The 18492-nt window shown below is 33.9% G+C and overlaps 2 protein-coding genes across 5 annotated transcripts in view; one reads left to right on the top strand and one right to left on the bottom strand.

The window, feature by feature from the left end:
* Nucleotides 1–12681, top strand: part of tefu (Serine/threonine-protein kinase tefu) — a 409445-nt gene extending 396764 nt beyond the window's left edge. For both annotated transcript variants that reach the window (XM_090409436.1, XM_090409435.1), the window contains exons 37-38: nucleotides 4403–4593; nucleotides 6472–12681. In XM_090409436.1, coding sequence (XP_090265562.1) covers nucleotides 4403–4593; nucleotides 6472–6641 — 361 coding nt within the window. In that variant the 3' untranslated portion in view covers nucleotides 6642–12681. The remainder of the gene's footprint in view (nucleotides 1–4402; nucleotides 4594–6471) is intronic.
* A 143-nt stretch (nucleotides 12682–12824) lies between these two features.
* Nucleotides 12825–18492, bottom strand: part of Sod2 (superoxide dismutase 2) — a 54900-nt gene continuing 49232 nt past the window's right edge. For all 3 annotated transcript variants that reach the window (XM_090409437.1, XM_090409438.1, XM_090409439.1), the window contains exon 6: nucleotides 12825–13155. In XM_090409437.1, the coding sequence (XP_090265563.1) occupies nucleotides 13007–13155 (149 nt within the window). In that variant the 3' untranslated portion in view covers nucleotides 12825–13006. The remainder of the gene's footprint in view (nucleotides 13156–18492) is intronic.

Below are 18492 nucleotides of genomic sequence, written 5' to 3'. Positions count from 1 at the left end.
CTTCTACATAACAAACTAGCTTGACACATTAACAGACTAAAAATATTACTTTGGTATAATAAGCCATTAGGGCTAAATTTGCAAAGGAAGGATTCTGCAGGTGGAATCCTCTGATACATATAATCAACCAAAGATAATTATTAAATATAGGTGTAACCTGTTGGTTGATCTGAAGTTCTGCTCTTTCACATAAATATTAATTAAATGCATATATGATATTACCTAGAACTGAGCTAATATTCTAAGTTTGAAAATTTTTTGTTTTCCTGCAATCCTAATTAGAAGAAAGCAGCATGTGATAGACTTAATGATAAGATTCATGGTGCTGGGTTTTAAAAACTTAGCAGCTGGAAACATTGGCAGCATGATACCTGTAGTAAGAAGGCATAGCTTCTCCCCTCTCCCAACATGAATTTTTGTGAAAACACTGGATTTTTTGTGATGTGGTAAGCAACGTAACATCCAACTTCTTCCTTAACCACCTAAACACAAAGCATCAATACATGCATTTCACTATGGAACTAGAGAAAATAAATTACTTGCTTCCATTCTTAAAAATGTTACACAGCACCTTCTCATGACCTTTATTAGTTTGGTTTACTGCATACAAAACAATGCAATCAATATAATTTTACTCTGCCATCAAGATGTCTAACAATAAAGAGCCAAATCTATTTGTCCTGCTGATTTGTCTCTTGCAAAAGAATTAAAAACCACCAAAAACATATTTATAAACAATGGTACATAATCAATGGTGCATTCAGAATTTATTAATACAGATATAACCTAAATAACAGAAACTTTGAATATAGGAAGGCAACAGTAATTCATTATACAAATGGCATCTCACTGAAATTTGGCAGAATCCAGATAAGGATAGAAGGCAGAGAAACTGGTCACTCTTTACTAATAGAACAATAGGAATATCATTATCATATGTAACATTCCTACACTATGCCAAATCTACTCTTTTGATCCAGGCTTTGGAGAAATTACCAACTAGAGAATTAATTTGAAATAAGCCTGAAAGCCTCCCCATGATACCAAAGCATGGTATGAAAGGAATCATGCCAGGCTGTTCTGTCCTGATCTCAGTGGAATGATGGGATGAAAATCCCAAGCACTACCAAACTACCTTCACCTGCTCAAGCCATCAGTTTCATCCCACTCCAACCATGTAGTGCTGGACTGCCATTAGTCATCTTCAACCAGCACTCAAAGATGGCAATTCCAGTATATTTAGAATTACTAGTTTCTGTATAGATAATAATTTTGTATATATACTTAAATGTTTCTTTTATATATCTATTGCTCATGCATATAAGGATGCAAAACCTCAAGTACATTAGTGCTGTACAGACAGGGAAGTTACAGAGGAAGAAGGAATCTGTTAACATGTTTCTTGAACAACAGAGGGTTTTAGTTATGGAGGGAAACAGAGAGATAGATTCTAAAGATAGATGAAATGATAGAGAAGGAGCAAAAGTTGGTTCACTAGGTTTGAAGCCAAACAGTAAATGGATGTTGACTGTCATGCTTATGTTCTTATAATCTTGGAAGAAAGTGAACAAATTATGGTAACCAGTTCAGGACATGATCCATGACCCTATAGAAAAGGCAAAAATCAGATCTCTATGTATGAGAGAGTGATTAGAGTGAGTCTGTGAAAGAGGAGCATCCATTAAACAGTATTTCAAAATTGGAATTTATACACCCAGTAGTTGTAGAATTGAGAAGTAATGTTTTAAGCAAAAGTGCACGTAGTTTTCTGGAGGCTGAAGAAGCTGTGACTGAGATGTATTAGTGCCAGAGAAAGATGGAGCTGAAGGTCATTGCAAGAAGAGAAATCTGATCACATTTGGAAATCTTGGTATTAACAAAAGTAATGGGGAAGAACAGTGAGATCTTAATTGAGAGAAATAAGGACTGGTTTTTGGTAGCACCGACATTCACAAGGTTATTTTTGTTCTGCTGAAGAATAAAAAGCAGATCAGAATTTAACACGTTCGCTGCCACGCTACTTCGGCATGGTCTGTTCCCGTACGCCGAGCATTTTCACTTCTTCAAGGTCAGTACGGTAATCTCGTTGCCGGCAGTAAGCATCATACGAGTATACTCATAGCTGGCTTGTGTAGCTGGTTTACCAACTATGAGTATACTCATAGTTGGCAGCGAACTTGTTAAGGTCTTGGTCATGGAAGATCTTGACGCTTCAAATAATTGTGCACTGCCTCAAATGACAAAGAGGAATGGAGTGTGCTGTCATCAGTGAAATAATGAACAGGATTTGAGATTGGTGAGAGAATTTATATATATAAAGAAGAGAAAAGGGGAAAGTAATTTGTCCTGGGATACTACATCATTGATGGAAAAATCTGAGGAAGAGGAGCTTGGAAGGGCAGAGGTTTCACCCAATGGCCCTGACAAGAGACCAGAAGGCTTGGCTACCATTTGAACAGCACGTGGGCTTTCTGCATTTTTCCCTTTCAAAATCACATTTGTTCATGTTTTTTGCATCAAAGGTTGAGTGTGAAGCTGGAGTCTTTGTCTGTAGCCACTTGAAGTATGCAGAATTTTTTTCTTAGACTGCCTTGACACACTTAGAAAACCAAGGTTTGGATAATGATTGGGGATTCTGAGTGGAATGGGGTTGATAGCCTTCATTTCATTTAGAATTATTTCCAACATTCGAGAAAACCTGCAGACTGTATATGGACTATTTGTGTTAGGTCATTTCTATATTTTGAATGGTAGTCAAGTGAGAATTGGAGGAAAAGTAAAAAGAAGAAGAATGGCTTTTTCTTTTTAATTATGCCATAGAACTCTTTGAGTGCAAAAAAAAAAGGATGGTAGTGAGGTTGGACAAAAGTTTAGCCCAGTAGCTTTTGTGAGAGATCAGAAACGGCTACTAGTTAGACATGATGCAAGTTTCTTGCATTGAACACTTTCAAAATCAGTTTTAGATGCGTCGAACAGCTGTTCACCATTCCATTTCTCTATGAAACAAAGAATTCTTATTTAATAATTATTTATCCATTTCCTTTATGAGAATGGCCACTATGAAGTATCATTGCTCTTTCACAAATTTTCCCTAATGGTGCTGCTGCTGCTGCAGAAACCTAATTTATCCATATGGTCTCAATAAACTGACTAGCCAGCAACTGAAATCATTTTATCTATAAATTTCATGTGCTTTATTCCTATTTTCAGGATGCATAGCCCTTGCAAAAATCCCTTTTGTACTACAACAGAAACTAAACCCAGTCCTTTCCAACCAAAAAGCACTAGTGCCTCTCAAGTATGCTTGCAAAGACTAATACAGTTGACCCTTGAACAACGTGGGAGTTAGGAATGCCAACCCCAGTGTTGTTCGAAAATCTGCGTATAACTTTTGACTCCTCAAACACTTAACTACTAATAGCCTACTGTTGACCAGAATTCTTAACAATTACATAAACAGTCAATTATAACATATAATACATACAAAATGTTATATGTATTATACACTGTATGTTATTAAGAAAGTCATAAGGAGGTGAAAATACATTTACAGAAATGTACTGTATTTATCAATACGTAAATTTACATCATATGTTTACGAGACAAATCGTAGGTCTTTCAGTACTTACTGAAAGGCAATACATCATATTGTCTTATATGATACAAAACACTGTAGATGTCATACATATTACTAGCACTAGACATCAAAAATGAAAAGATAATGTGAAAAAGAAATTCATATATAGGTATAACGAAGCAGCATCAATATGATTGCTTTAGGGTAGCCTAGTGCAGTCGATACAATTACTTCACAGTACTCTAGCCTATACACTAATTAATGAATTATAATTTTATACTAATTAATTTAACTAATTAACAGCTATTTTATGTAGTTATGATTTAATATTGCATCTTTATGTTTGTTTACACTTCTCTGGACTGTGAATGGAAATTATTATGTGTAAGTTTTGATCAATTTTAACTTTTTTTATAATAGATTTATGTATATTTTATGCATTCATGACATACCTAACTTTTTCGAATATTTCTAGACTATGCAGGTTTGTCTGCAAATTTTTTCAAATTGTCGAAATCTCTAAAAAAATTTCCAATATATTTATTCAAAAAAAAAACACGTATAAGTGGCCCTGCACAGTTCAAACCTGCGTTCTTCAAGGGTCAACTGTAATTATTCTGATCTAATAAAATCCATGTACATTTTATCACTGTTATCAATAATTGGACAGCTTATCTGAATTATTCAAAATATGTGGTTATGAATAGTATTTATACCAGCCGCACAATTTAAAAGCTTTAAAATGGCAATTAATGTAACATTTAAACTATGTGTTGACTCAGAATTGTAAAGTTAACATTTGCCTGCCCTTTGTGTGATTTATAGATGCTGTGAAAAGACCATGGCAGTAATGAGAACATCTCAAGAAGTGCTATTAACAATTCTTGAAGTTCTGTTGTATGATCCCCTGTGTGATTGGAGAATGTCACCATCAAGAGCAGCTACTATACAGCATCATCAAGATGAAACACCATCTGTAATTAATACAGAGGAGCCTGGAGAACAAGACTATCAGGGTCAGTAATGGAAAGATTTTTAATTACTGTTACAGATGAGCTGTTCAAAATGTAACTTTGAAATTGTGCTTGTGATATAAAAAAAAATTATAATTTTTTTTATCACAATATTAATTTTTTAAACCCTGACAGCTAATATAAATACAGTTATTCTTTATGTTAGCTGTCAGGGCTTAGAAAACTTGGACAGTGCAATCAGAGGATATATCTGGGGAGGGGGGGGGGAGTAAAAATTCTAATAAAAAGCTTTAAAACATTCCTTTCAACTTAAGAATTAGAAGATAATAAATGCCTTTTTTTATATGCCTTCCACTCACAAAATATGTAAACCTATAGTATATTAATAACATAGATAGGCTGAGGATTTTTTTTTTTTTTAATTTTTTATATGATCTGGAAACCCTGCTCTCTGGACACCAAACATGGAACATTTTTCAAGTCACTTCAGACTTCTAATAAGTGTGGTGGTGGTAGCCTCACACTAGACACTGAAATTCATTTCCCACCTCAAGATAATTACAGACCATGTCCAAAATAGGATTCACGCTCACAGTCTGTTTGTTGGAGAGCGAGTAAGTTAATCACTCAACTAACCAGAATTTGTACACTTTTAAAGTTTTGAAACTAATCAGCTAACAAAGCTACATAATCTTGAGCATAAATCCAAACATCAATATTCATCCTTTTGAAATTTAGTGAAATCTTTTGACTAAAAGATTTCACTAAATTGACAAGTTTCAAATTCAGTTCCCTTTAGCGATCAAGTAGAAACCTAGAATAGTTGAAGCAGCCCATGTGAAAAGAACAATTTTTTGCTCGCTAAAGTGGTATTTTGAACCTAAATTTCAACTTGGCATTGAACCTTATTATAATAAATATCCATTTGTTTGGTATTCCACATAGGCTTTGAGAAATAAGTAAAACAAAAACAGTATGAAAAGTAATTTCAAAAAGTAATTAATAGCTTACAGTTACATAACATTTGGTATGAGTTACCTCTTAGAAGTAAGTCTTCAAGCCTTTTTCTTTATTTTAATTTTTACACTAACTAATATGTGTATAGAAAATATCACTTTCAGACAGACTGCAAATATTTTAGGTTTCTGTGTAGTCTGTGAAAAGAACCGAACCAGTGGGGTTACGTCAGTAGAACTAGTCATCGAGTAACTTCATAATCAATTGATGATATCCAATTTTTAAAAGAAAATATGCCCATGAGAATTGGTTTACATTAATATTTTGTCTGCATATGAAAATCTGTATTGTTTTCTGTTATTGCCTAAGCTGCAACATCTATATCCAATTCCAAAATTCAAAGTATCAGTTTTAGCATTCCTTTATCCTCCTTATAGAAACATTTTTGACATGTTCCAAGCATGATATTTGATAGCCTTTACAAATCAGACATGTTAAGAAACTACTGAGCAGAAAAAATCTTTTAAATTAGTCTTCAGCAAGAGTTGCCAAAGATTACATTCTTGCAAGCTGTTTGTCTGTCACTGAAACTTAAAGGCAAACGTTCTTTGCCCACTTGACTATAAAATAACAATGGATATTTATTTAACATAATAATAATTCAGTCTTTCTGGATCTTTACTGTGATTCTCACAATAATTAGTTTCATTCACTACTCATGCATTCTTTGATTGCTAAATAGCTAGGATCTGTTATCAATTATGTTCTACCTAATGAACTGGCTTCCATTTATGTGATTAAACTGCGTAAAATGCCTTAAGTTGATGTCTTATCAAATAATAAAAGTAGATAAGAAAAATGAAACATTTTGTCACATTTTTCTTTCATTTTATTTAATAATAGTTTAAAAATCATAGTTAATTTTAAAACTTTCTCAATGTTAACAGTTACTTTCATTTACAGAAATAAACAGGCTAGCAGAGAGAGCACTAATGAGAGTGCGGCAAAAACTTCAAGGAGTGGAAGATGGAGTTACTCTTAGTATTAATGGGCAAGTCAATCTTCTTATTCAGCAAGCCTGTGATCCAGATAATCTGTGTCGTCTTTATTATGGATGGCAACCTTATTTATAAACTCAGCTGAACAATGGCATTAAATCTTCCAAAATAATATTAATTTCTTCGCCTGCATTTCCCCAAATGCATTTAATTTGTGACAGATGTGAAAAATCACTTTTGAAGATTTGACCTACTCTCAATGAATTATTATTAGAGTAGATAAAAAAAAATTGTAAATATGTACATAGGATCCATTTTAAACATTTTTATAACAGTGATGCTGCAAAAGTTCATACTCGTGCCAACAGCTTCAAATTTATTCAGTGGTCTACCTCAGAATATTACTCTTATGTATATAGGAAGAATGTGTTTAAAAAATAATTCACCTAAGAGTTGTTCATGCAAGACAACCTCATTGAGGTAATTTTGTTTAGAGTAAATTTCTAGTTTTAGTCCTCTTCAACTTAAGTTTTTTTTAACAAAGTCTTTCAACAGCATCTATTTCTGTAATAAGGAAAATTAGTGAAAGTAATGTAACACTGGCAAATTCCATTGAATGACAATTTTGCAGTTGGTTTGTTACAACTTATTATTAATGAAATTGAATTAGAACCAAAATTATTGCAAATCCTCTCTAATTCTATAATGAAAATATGTCAGAGAAATTTTTATAATCAAGTACAGAATTGTAAATAAATAAATATGAAGTGCATGATGCTTGTATATTTCAAATAAAATAAAATTAAATTAATTTGCTGTAGTACCAGAGCCATTAATAATATTAAAAAAAATACAGAAAATTTCTCTACAGTCTCAAACTAATTCACTCACCATAAGAAAAATTTACTTCTCACTTCCCTGTTAACTAAACACTTATTTAACATCCATCATTGTAAATCTTTCTCTCTCAGAAGTTTCTGCAGTTTTTTTTGAAAGTAAAAATGATGTGGGATGTGAAAATTACAGTGGGTAACTTAAGGGTCAAAGCTAAATAATTGAGAGGCTTCCTCATCTAATATGAATGTATTCTCATAAGGAATCAGAGAATACATTCAAGAAGTTTCAAGCAATTTCAAGTAGAGTGATGGGATCAAATTTCAGAAAATTGGACAGAGGCTTATTTCTGCCTGTCATCCAATAGGAGATCTGCTTAGGAGAAAATGAAATTTCTTTCACATCATTCTTGTTGGAGACCTAAGCAGCAGAGTAGGAAATGAATTATAGACATATAGAAATCTTTCAGAAAAATGTTGAGAACAGAAGAAAGCTGCTGCTAATAATGTTAAGGTACCAGCTGGATTTCTGTTTGGGAGGACATACACTAGTCATTACTAACATTATCCTTCAACATGAACATGTAGAATTTATAAGAAACAAGAAATGTGATATCATTTTTAATAGGTAACATCTTCAGAATGATTCAGGATACAAGAAAATACAGAGGATTTAAGAGATAGTGATCAGTATCTATATTTGAGCAGGATAAAAATGATTTTAGGTCACTTAAGGATCAAAGCCAGACATCATAGCCTTTTAAGGAATGTGAGACTAATGAAGGTTTCTAACCTAATATCCAGTCCTCACTCATGACCATTAGATCCACCTGTATACTGAACAAATGGGGATGGGCTGGCAATTTAGGACTTAGCCAATCAAACTTGCATTTTGTATTAGCTTAAACCAAAAGGAAATGTTGGTTCAACATCATGGTCACTGGCACATTGACCAATTAAACATTCCCCCCACTCCTAAGGCACCGTCTTCTTCTTCACAGACTGTGATGAACAGTGAAAAGTAAGCTAACGCAACATCTATGATTTCAAACAGGAAGGAAGTAGAATTGGGAGAATAATTAGAGGGAATAGCATGTTGACATAATTGATGTTACTGAAACAAAGATGATGAAAACAGGCAAAATTCTAAATAATAACCACAAGATAACATATTCATGCAGCAATGATCAGATAAAGGAAGGAGCAGCCATGATATTCAACACTTAACACAAAGCTAATCTTCTTGAATGTCAAGTAGTGTTGTGTGCAGATATCAAAATGGGGAATTGAACAAAGAAACAAAATTATTTGGCCTATGGTTTCATTGAAGGAAAGAGAAAAAAAAAGTTCATAATCTATATGGATCACATTAAGTATAAAAGTGGCAGTTATTCAACTCAGCTCTTTGCACATGGTATTATACTTCTGAATAAATCCGTTGCAAGTCTTTTAGAATTCCTTAATTAAAATAAATAACTACTTTGTGTGTTTGTATGTGCATGTATGCATACAGCAGTTCTTGATTTCTTTTGCCAATCATTTTAAAGATATAATTTAAATGCTTAAATGAATGACTTGCAACTTAATAAAATCATGGTCAACATTGTATATTCATAATTTCAGAATCCAAATTATTTCATACATTACATTACACCAATATTTTTAATTTTATAATGCTGTTTATAAATATAAAAATATTGCTTATGAATGAAATCTTTTACATTTAGTAATATTACATTACAATATTATTATTTCAACACTAATGATACAGAGGACACATCTTTCTGTGTATTATGAGCAATAACATTAATAGAGTTATACATATTTCAGTACTTACTGAATACTAACATTCAGTTATGAAATAAGCAATGGAGAATATTTTAATTAATTAAAAATAATAATAAAAAAAAAAACGTTTTCTTTGGTAATTCTCTAGTGATTCTTAACTTGACAAGATAAGTTTTATTTGGCTTTCAGAACTACACTGCTGTCCAAAACTTTAAGACAAACTATTTCTGAAGATTACAACTGCAAATTCAGACAAATCAGATTGTGGCAATTTGTATAATTGACAATTTTGAGTAGAAAGCAGGTACATGTTCAAATCACGTGCAAAGGGGTCACGTAGTAACACTCAACAGGATAAAAGGCTGCACTAAGCAAATTTTGTTTGAAGTATGCACTTTTTGTGAATGGATAAAGTTGCAAACTTGAATGTCTTTTAATGTCTAAAAGACATCATGTAGATGATTTCATGTGGAGAAGAATTATTGGAAAGCTTGAAGGAGGTCACAGAATTACCAGAGAATTTGCAATCTCATATAGTGTTGTATCCAGATTCGGGGCAGCATTTCAGACCAATGGAATCTGTTACAGACATTTGATAAGAGAGTGCTCTCCGCTCTACCACGGAGCATGAAGACAGATTTTTGGTTATAACAGCAAAACGTAATTGATGCACCATGGCAGGTCAGCTTGCAAGTTGGCTTCATTAAAGCACAGGTACATAGATATTTCAACAAACTGTGGCAAGACATCTATGACAAGTAGGCCTATGCACCCAAAGGATTGTAGTGTGTCCCTTTATCCACAGCTCATCTTGAGCATGTTTTCAGTGGGTGTATCCATTAAAATTGAATAGACTTTACAGATGAGTCATTTTAGTCTTTCCTCAGATTCTAGACTACACTTGATCTGGCATGAGAGTGGTACTGTTTACCATCACGAGAAAGATACAGTGCTGGGGATCATGATGTGGGGAGGCATTATGCTTAATGGATGCACCGAGCTACAAATGCTGGAACAATACTGCAATGAAGTTCTTGAACATCACATTCGATTGTTCTGTGGGATTGTAAGTGAAGAATTCATTTTTATGGATGACAATGCCACACCATATCATACACAAGCAGTGGAGCTACTTCCAGAGACAAAGGATATTGATCAAATCGAGTGACCAGCATGCTCCCCAGATCTAAAATTCTCTAAATTCCCCTCCAGAAAATAAACAAGGCCTTATTCTTGCTCTGAAGGAGTGGACCAGTTTGTCTCAAGGACTGAATCACTTGGTGCTAAGCATGATACGACATTGTGAGAGCTGCATCACAGTTTGAGATGGACATATTCCATACTGAAATGTCTCTCCACATTTCTGTAAGCACTGTACATTAATTCCATAATTGTCCTTAGGAAATTTGTAACTTTTGCAAAACGTGTTACAATTTAATTTGTATGAAATTGATAACACGTTTTTTGTGTAATATAATTTATTAGTATGCTGGCAATAAATTTATGTCTACATTAGGCTGTAGGCATGAAAATGAAAGTCTCTATTAATAGTGTGGTGTTTCCATTATGCTAATAGAGTCAGCGATGAAAATCCTGAGATTCTGGGAAACGTTTCACCCAGGATAGTGGAACTGCAACTTAAAATAATTTTCAACAGGCATAAGCTAACTGCCTTTTTTCTAATGAAGGTTGTGAAAGTCAGAGGCACTTGACTAGTCCTGAACCCTAAAAGCCTATCCTTTGCTATTTTTCCTATATTCTACTTAAATTCTTTCATAAGGTGAAACTTTTATTGCAACTTAGATTCCTTTATCAAATTAGATACTAATAATGAATAATATCTGTTGATTTATCATTTTTTTTTACTAATGCTTTTTCAGATAACTGCTGAAAAATGATAATAAAATGTTATTTCTCTTCTGAGGAAATATATATCAAAATAGTGGTTCCCAGCTAAGTGCTATAACTAGTCACTCATAAGACTTTATGTTCAAAATTCAACCCAGTATATAACTCCAGTTCTGAGTTGAATATTATTGATCTACCACTGTTATTTGATGATGTTGCTGAATCTGTTAAATAAAAAGCAATACAACTACCATATAACATGCACAATTGTCCAGAAAATAGGTGTATGACCAAGCAATCATGATTTTGTGTATAGCTGCAAACTTAGTACCCAACTTCATATCATTACTGCACAGGACTTCTTGCACAGGCTCTGTGTGCCTTGTATCATGGCAAATTGACCAATGAATTGATGTTCAAGGTTTCTGGGCTATAGCTTTGGCATTACATGTGTCATACAGTTTTTTATTTGTCACAGAAACATTTAGTGGACTGCTTGTCAATGCTCACATTTGCCAAGAGGTACTCAAGGGTCCAACAGCAAGATGGAGTAACCAGCCTTCTCAAAGCTGGTTATCCCATCTTACTGTTACATAAAGCACTAACAGGAGTTTATTTTAGACCTACTTACTCAGTGTCACTTGCAAGGATTTTCAAGACACTTCAGGCTTCCAATTCATGGGAGAGTGTTCTCACACTGAGTGATAATATCCACCTAAAGATATTCATAAACATTATGCCTTCAACGGGATTCAAAATTATAGGTTTGCTGGAGAGTAAGTACGCTAACCACTTGACCAACCAGGTTGGCAATGCAATTAAAAAAAAAAGGGGGGGGGGGGGTTTCAAGAATTTTTTTCTTCAGTTGATACAAAAGTAGAATCTTATTTGATGCTCTGCCTTATTTCATAATAAATTATCTTGGCTAATATAATTTATATGATAATCAATATGGTGTCTGTCTGCTTGACTGTTACTCCATTCTCCTCTGTTTACTTTCTCTGTAGTGTTTAAAAAAAACCTGACTGTATTAGGCACCAACCTTTTATTTATTGTATTTATTTTTTTCCTTTTGTTTTTAAATGTGGAACCTAAAAGGCAATACAGCCTTTTCCCTTTCCAGAAAACATGTTTCAGTTATAGAATTCGTGTACTTTTTTTTTGCCATAACTGCTACAGACTGCAAGAAATATTTAAAAGTAGGAAGCAAATTTCCATATTCTCACATTGTGGAAAAGTGGTTAAAATTAAAGCTCTCATTCCTATCACCAAATTCAAGTCAGTCTAGCTCTGTGGGTATCCATAACTAGGGGAAGGAGAAATATACTCATCCATACACACCATAGAAAAATGAACTGATCACATATAAATTCACAATAAGTAAAAGTTTGTGAAATTTAATGTTTTGTGTAAAACTTTTCATTTCAAAATTTTTAAAACATTCAAGTAAAGTTATAGCTAAGAAAGCCCACAGTAGAGCTTGCAGGCTTTCCTACATCTGGAAGGCTCCAAAAATGGGTGCAACATATCATCTTTGAAAGAGAGAGTAGGAGTATCTTGCTGAATAACAGCTGATAAAATGAAGACTTTCTCAAACTTAAACATATTTTATAATCACTGGTTAAGAGATGCCTTATCATTCAGTTTCTAACAATGCAGGCTATAGATTAGATACTCTCTCTCGAGGCCAAACGCAGAACTTTAAGACACTTACTATCTTCAAAGTGGCAGTCTCGTGCCAGGTGATAAAACTGATTTAAAGACTTTCCCACATCTATACTATAGTGAGATTTGCCTCTGTTTGATAATCTACAAACCTAGTTTTAGAAGTGAAAAAAATAGACCAATGCATAATGACAAGATTTTTATTCTTTCCACAGCTAGATCAGATTTAGTGCTAAAACAGCATAAATTAAAGATTTTTTTAACAAATCCTTCTCATCTCTTTATCAGTGCTAAAAACAAATTATAAATGCAGTTATTTTGTACTATGTTTCATATATTTTAAGCTTCATATAAATCAGACTTCTATTATGAACTTTTGGCTTTTTTAAACCTGTCTGTAATATCATTCCAGTTAGCAACGTTCCAAATAGCATTCACATAATCAGGACGGACATTCTTATACTGCAGATAATAGGCATGTTCCCAGACATCAATTCCAAAGAGAGGAATAAGTCCTATTAAAATATCAAAATTACTATAAATGAATATATTCAAAGGTACTACTTCCTTTTTAAACCACTTTAATAATTTAGAGGAAAAAAAAATAATTTTTCTGACATTTTATGTTGGAAAAGTTATGATAGATTTATAATCAATCTAAATAAGATAAAGACAGGTAAGATAAATATTATGAAAAAAGAAAGAAAAAAGCAATCTAGTATTATTTTATACATTTATACAAGTATAATAAAAGCTGTGAATATGAAAAAATAAACATGGCTTTTTAGTGCATGTTTTTTATTGGCACTTCCTTTTGGTTATATACCATAGAAAAATAAACTGATCACATATAAATTTCTAAATTGTCATTTCGTTATTATGGATAATCAAAATCATGTAGAAATAAAATATATATATATTCTTTTTATTCTAGAACTGCCTGTGCTACAGATTACTTGTACCTGACACATCCATCACTATATTAGTCTAACATGCCTGAACTAATATTCTAATTCAGTGTTTCTCAAGCTTTTTGGACACAGCCCACTTAGCCCCAATACTCACTTTACTGACAGGTTATATTTTACCACCAGAGGGGAGACTTTACATGCTGCCCTAATCTAAATTTGTAGAGTAGTTGGCAAAAAAAACTTGGTGTATTTTGGCAAAATATTATGCATACTATTATACTGAAATTAAATGAATTATGATAAAGAACGTTTAATATCATTCTAAACTGTATCTGAAAATTTAAAAATAAGATAAAAAATATTTACTAATGAACTTCTCTCAGACCACCAGGAAAACCACATAGCCTAGTGGGTCACAGACCACACTTTGAGAAATGCTGTTCTAATTCATCTGCATGCAAGTTTAGCTTATAGTCTACAGTTTGATATGACACCTGGGTAGTGACTTACCACTCAAGAATATATAAAGAACAACTTAAAAAGAAGTCACTTAACTCTACATATGCAAGGAACCTAAGTTGCAAATTTTTTTTTTCCCCTGAGTATAGCAAAGATGAAAAAATATAATTTTTGGTCAAGTAAAATTTACTTTCCTTCCTTGCAAAAAAAATTGTGACATCTATCTCTATTATTGTAATAACATGATGATATGCCATTCTACTACTTGTAGAATTATGACTTCTACAATGAGTGCTTACTGTGGAGGAGAGTGGAATCCTGTTTATCCTTAAAGAGAAACAAGGTTAAACAGAGTGATGCAAATGATAATATGCAAAAACCGCCAAAAACCAACATGCTGAATGGTTGTGTGCAGGTTTGGAACACAAACCTACACACAACCATTCAGAACCAAGCCTTACAACATAGGTTTCCCATGGCAGGGCCCCAATATGGAAGCCCCACATTACAGGAACCAACATGCAGTGGTGCAAGGAGCATTTACAGTGAGACATGAAAGCTTTAAAAGCTGTGTCTTTTAAAGCATTGCCAAATCATGATACACCCTCTACTGAGCAAATGGACAGGTGTGAGTGCAGCAGGTACTAGTGAACACCTAAAATCAGAAGGCGTAACACCAACTATGAAATGTGGAGGTGGTGGTATGGTCCTGATTTGGCCCCCGGACCTCTGTTTATGGTGCCACAAACACTGAACTCTGAGAGGTATCCGAACATTCTGGACAATGCAATGCTTCCTATAAATTATATATTTAGTTTAATCCTCTATCTAAGTGTAAGCAAACAAAGTTTGAGCCTGAAGTATCTTCAGGACCTGGGGAAACTCATGGCAAAGGTGGACTACGTTCTCATCACTTTCCTTAGTATCCCATAATGCAAAGCACATCTCCTTGCAGACATGTATAATGCTATGAATTATGGGAAGGGTCACTACCCAGACCGATTTCGACCTAGAGGTGATACCAAGGTTGAAGCAATGCAGAACTGATTTCCATATGCCAGTTGCCAAAAGGGTGTCACACCTTATTATTGAATACTCTGGCTTAGAGAAAGATGTTGGAAGTCTTTTTTCCATTTGGTTTAACTATAAATTATATATTTAGCTTAATCCTTTATCCAAGTGTAAGCAAACAATTATACATATCCACAAGGAGATGTGCTTTATATTATGTGGGATACTAAGGAAAGTGATGAGAACTTAGTCTGCCTTTGCCACAAGTTGCCCCAGTCCTGAAGATATGATACTTCAGGTACAAACTTTGTTTGCTTATACTTGGATAAAGGATTGAACTAAATATATAATTTATAGTCTAACAAGTGGAAAAAGATTTCCAACATCTTTCTCTAATCTAGAGTACCTCTTGGCAACTGGCATACAGAAATATGAGTTCTGCATTGCTTCAACCTTGGTATCACCTCTGGGTCTGGCTCCCACTGAAGAGACCTCAATAAAGGTCGAAACCTGTCTGGGTAGTGACCCTTCCCATAATGCATAGCATTATACATGTCTGCAAGGAGATGTGTTTTGCATTATGGGATACTAAGTAAAGTGATGCGAACTTAGTACACCTTTGCACGAGTTGCCCCAGTCCTGAAGATACTTCAGATGCAAACTTCGTTTGCTTGCACTTGGATAAAGGATTAAACTAAATATATAATTTATAGTCTAACCAAGTGGAAAAATACTTCTAGCAATGCTTCCTACTTTGTGGTGTTTCTACAGAAGTGACTACTGTCTCTTTCAGCAAAACAATGCATCATGTCTAAGGCTGCTGTAACTGTGTGGTTTATGGACATGACTAGCCTCCGAAGAGCCCTGATTTCAACCTTATTGAACATCTGTAGGATAAAGTGGAACTTTGGGTGAGGTCAAGGGACATCTACCCAACAACAGTTCAGGATCTCATTACATGCCTACAGGGAGAATGGTTCAAAATTTCCATTGATTGCTATCATATGCTTGTGGAAAGTATGCCTCGTATAACTACTGCAGTCATTGCAGTGAAAGGAGGTAATACTCATGAGTGCCATTTTTGTCTGTTGATCCTTTTTCCAAGCACTGTATGTTGCTCAAGACTTTAGTCCATTAACCTTTCAGGAATGGGAGCAACATAAAAAAAGTTTATATATATAATACGAGGGTGGTCTGGAAAGTTCTGATATAGAACAAAAATGATATTAAAGCAACTGATATAACCACAAGAAAGAACGTACGAAGAAATAAGAACATAAATTACCTTCATAACTCTGCTACTAGTATGTTCTTTCTTGTTATATCAGTTGCTTTAATATCATTTTTGTCTAGGTGTTTATCAGAACTTTTTGCCCCCCCCTCGTATTATATTTATACCATATAAATGGAACTGTTGTTTTGAACAGCTTTTCTCTTGATACTTTGTCAGAGATCTTTTCCAGATCCACAAACTTAAGTGTCCTCTGTGAGCACTAGTAGGAAGTCTAGTAAGAATTGCCTAGGAATTACCAAGTCCAGTATTTTGGGAAGTATAACACATCCATACTTATTTAAATAAGGCTATTTTTTAATGGCAGCTGCAGATTCTTAAATTACTTCTTACATTTGAATTTGCTGTGATACAGCTTTGTGCTTTTCCAAATTGATTCTCTATGTAATATCCAAGGCACTATTCTGCCAGTCCTGACTGTTCATACTCATGATTAGATGCATTTTTTTTATGTTCTTTCAAGGAGATGTTAACTGATCTTCTCTGCCCAGAGCAGGCCAACTTGCTGAAAACCAGGAATGCTATACATACATACGCACATACATACTCTCATTAAAATTCTGGAAAAAGTCTAGTCTCTGCATTGCTTTCAAGTTCCACTTTAAACTGACTTGCTTCCCTTATCCATTTTCACTAATGACAACTCTTTTGTCTCTCAGTTCTTGGTTCCAATTCATCCATCCATCAATAAGTGACTCTAATAGGCACTTAAGTGCCCACGGCCTTCCAAGTATCCTTAGATTTCCTAACCATAATACAAGGATAGGGCAGTTACCTATGTCCCTTATTCTTGTCTGTAAGTGTGTTCTACTAGCCGGTTTGCCTGTTCTGAGAGACAAAAAACCCGAGTTTCTTGGAGAAAAACCCTCTACTTCCATATGAGACTGGCTAATTCACCTTTAATCAAAAGAGACCAGATAGAGGTTCCTCACATCATGGACGGGAATCAAATCCAGGTCTTTCTGACCAAATGGCTTCGTCTATACCAAATGAGCTACGGAGGCTCACCATAATTATTAAAAGAACATAAAATACACCTATAATCATGACTATGGACAGTCAGATCTCATCAACCATGCCCTAGACGCCTGTGGAATCAAAAGAAAAACCACTGTTTCATAGCAGCATAGACTTTAAATGTGAGAGGCTTTTAGTAGAATCTATAGCTGCCTTTAAAACTTCATTTAAATAAGTATGAATATGCTATAGGAAACAGTAATTTTTAGAAATCTTAACTCAGTTAACAACTTAGGCTTCCTAGGGCTTGAGACTTTAGTCCATTAAATTTCCTTTGCGTATTACTTGTGTCAAAGATACAATTCATACTGTACTCCAAAAAATGTCTCTGTGGCATATGAAATATTGGAAGCATTAAACTGTAGTTTAATTCATTCCTTTGTCTTCATTCATTCCATTAAATATCCAATGAGTTATAAACACACCCACCTACACAAACTTTTATACCTCTGTATTTCACTATTTTTAACTGAATATCTGTTCCAGCTGCATTTCTGGTTTCTGATGATTTTTAATACCATAGTTCTGTCCATTGCTTATCTCATTTAGAATATCATTATCTTCAGTTTTTATATCTCTAATGTTTTTTTATTACTCTCTCTTCCGTTTCTAATTTTTCAAAATATTTTGCATCTTCATGATAATGATCTATATTTTTCCTGGTCTTCTCATGTTAGTTTTGCTACTTTTACACACAATATTTTATTTTCTGTATGTATTCTGTAAGGGCACCACTTGCTAGGAACTTCTGATATTTCTTCTTTTTCAGGACTGTGCAATCTATCATTATGATTTTTTAATCTTTATAAACAACTTCACCACATGCTTCTCTGGCTGACTCAGTGTAACTCCAAATTTTGCCATCAGGTGTCTAAGGTTTATAAACTTTCAATTTTTCTCTAATAATGTTTGCATATTTGAGTCTAGAGCCTCTGAATCCTGCTCGACTTCAATTCCCTTTTTAAACTTCCATATGTTTTTCTTTTCTATGTGATACTTGTTTTATCATTCTCAAAAAGAAACGATCACTTCCTATTTCAAATCACTTGTCTAATAATGAATCCTGAACTAGCGTAATGATATCCCTATCAACAACAACAACATAATTAATAAGCTATTTCATATGAATTCATGCCATTGGTGTTAGTAATGAGTAGGCTATG

This window comes from Typopeltis vanoorti, chromosome 19, assembly GCF_054136105.1.
Source record: "Typopeltis vanoorti isolate ZY-2024b chromosome 19, IOZ_Tvanoo_1.0, whole genome shotgun sequence".
NCBI classification, from domain to species: domain Eukaryota; kingdom Metazoa; phylum Arthropoda; class Arachnida; order Uropygi; family Thelyphonidae; genus Typopeltis; species Typopeltis vanoorti.
This window is presented reverse-complemented; position numbering and strand designations above follow the sequence as displayed.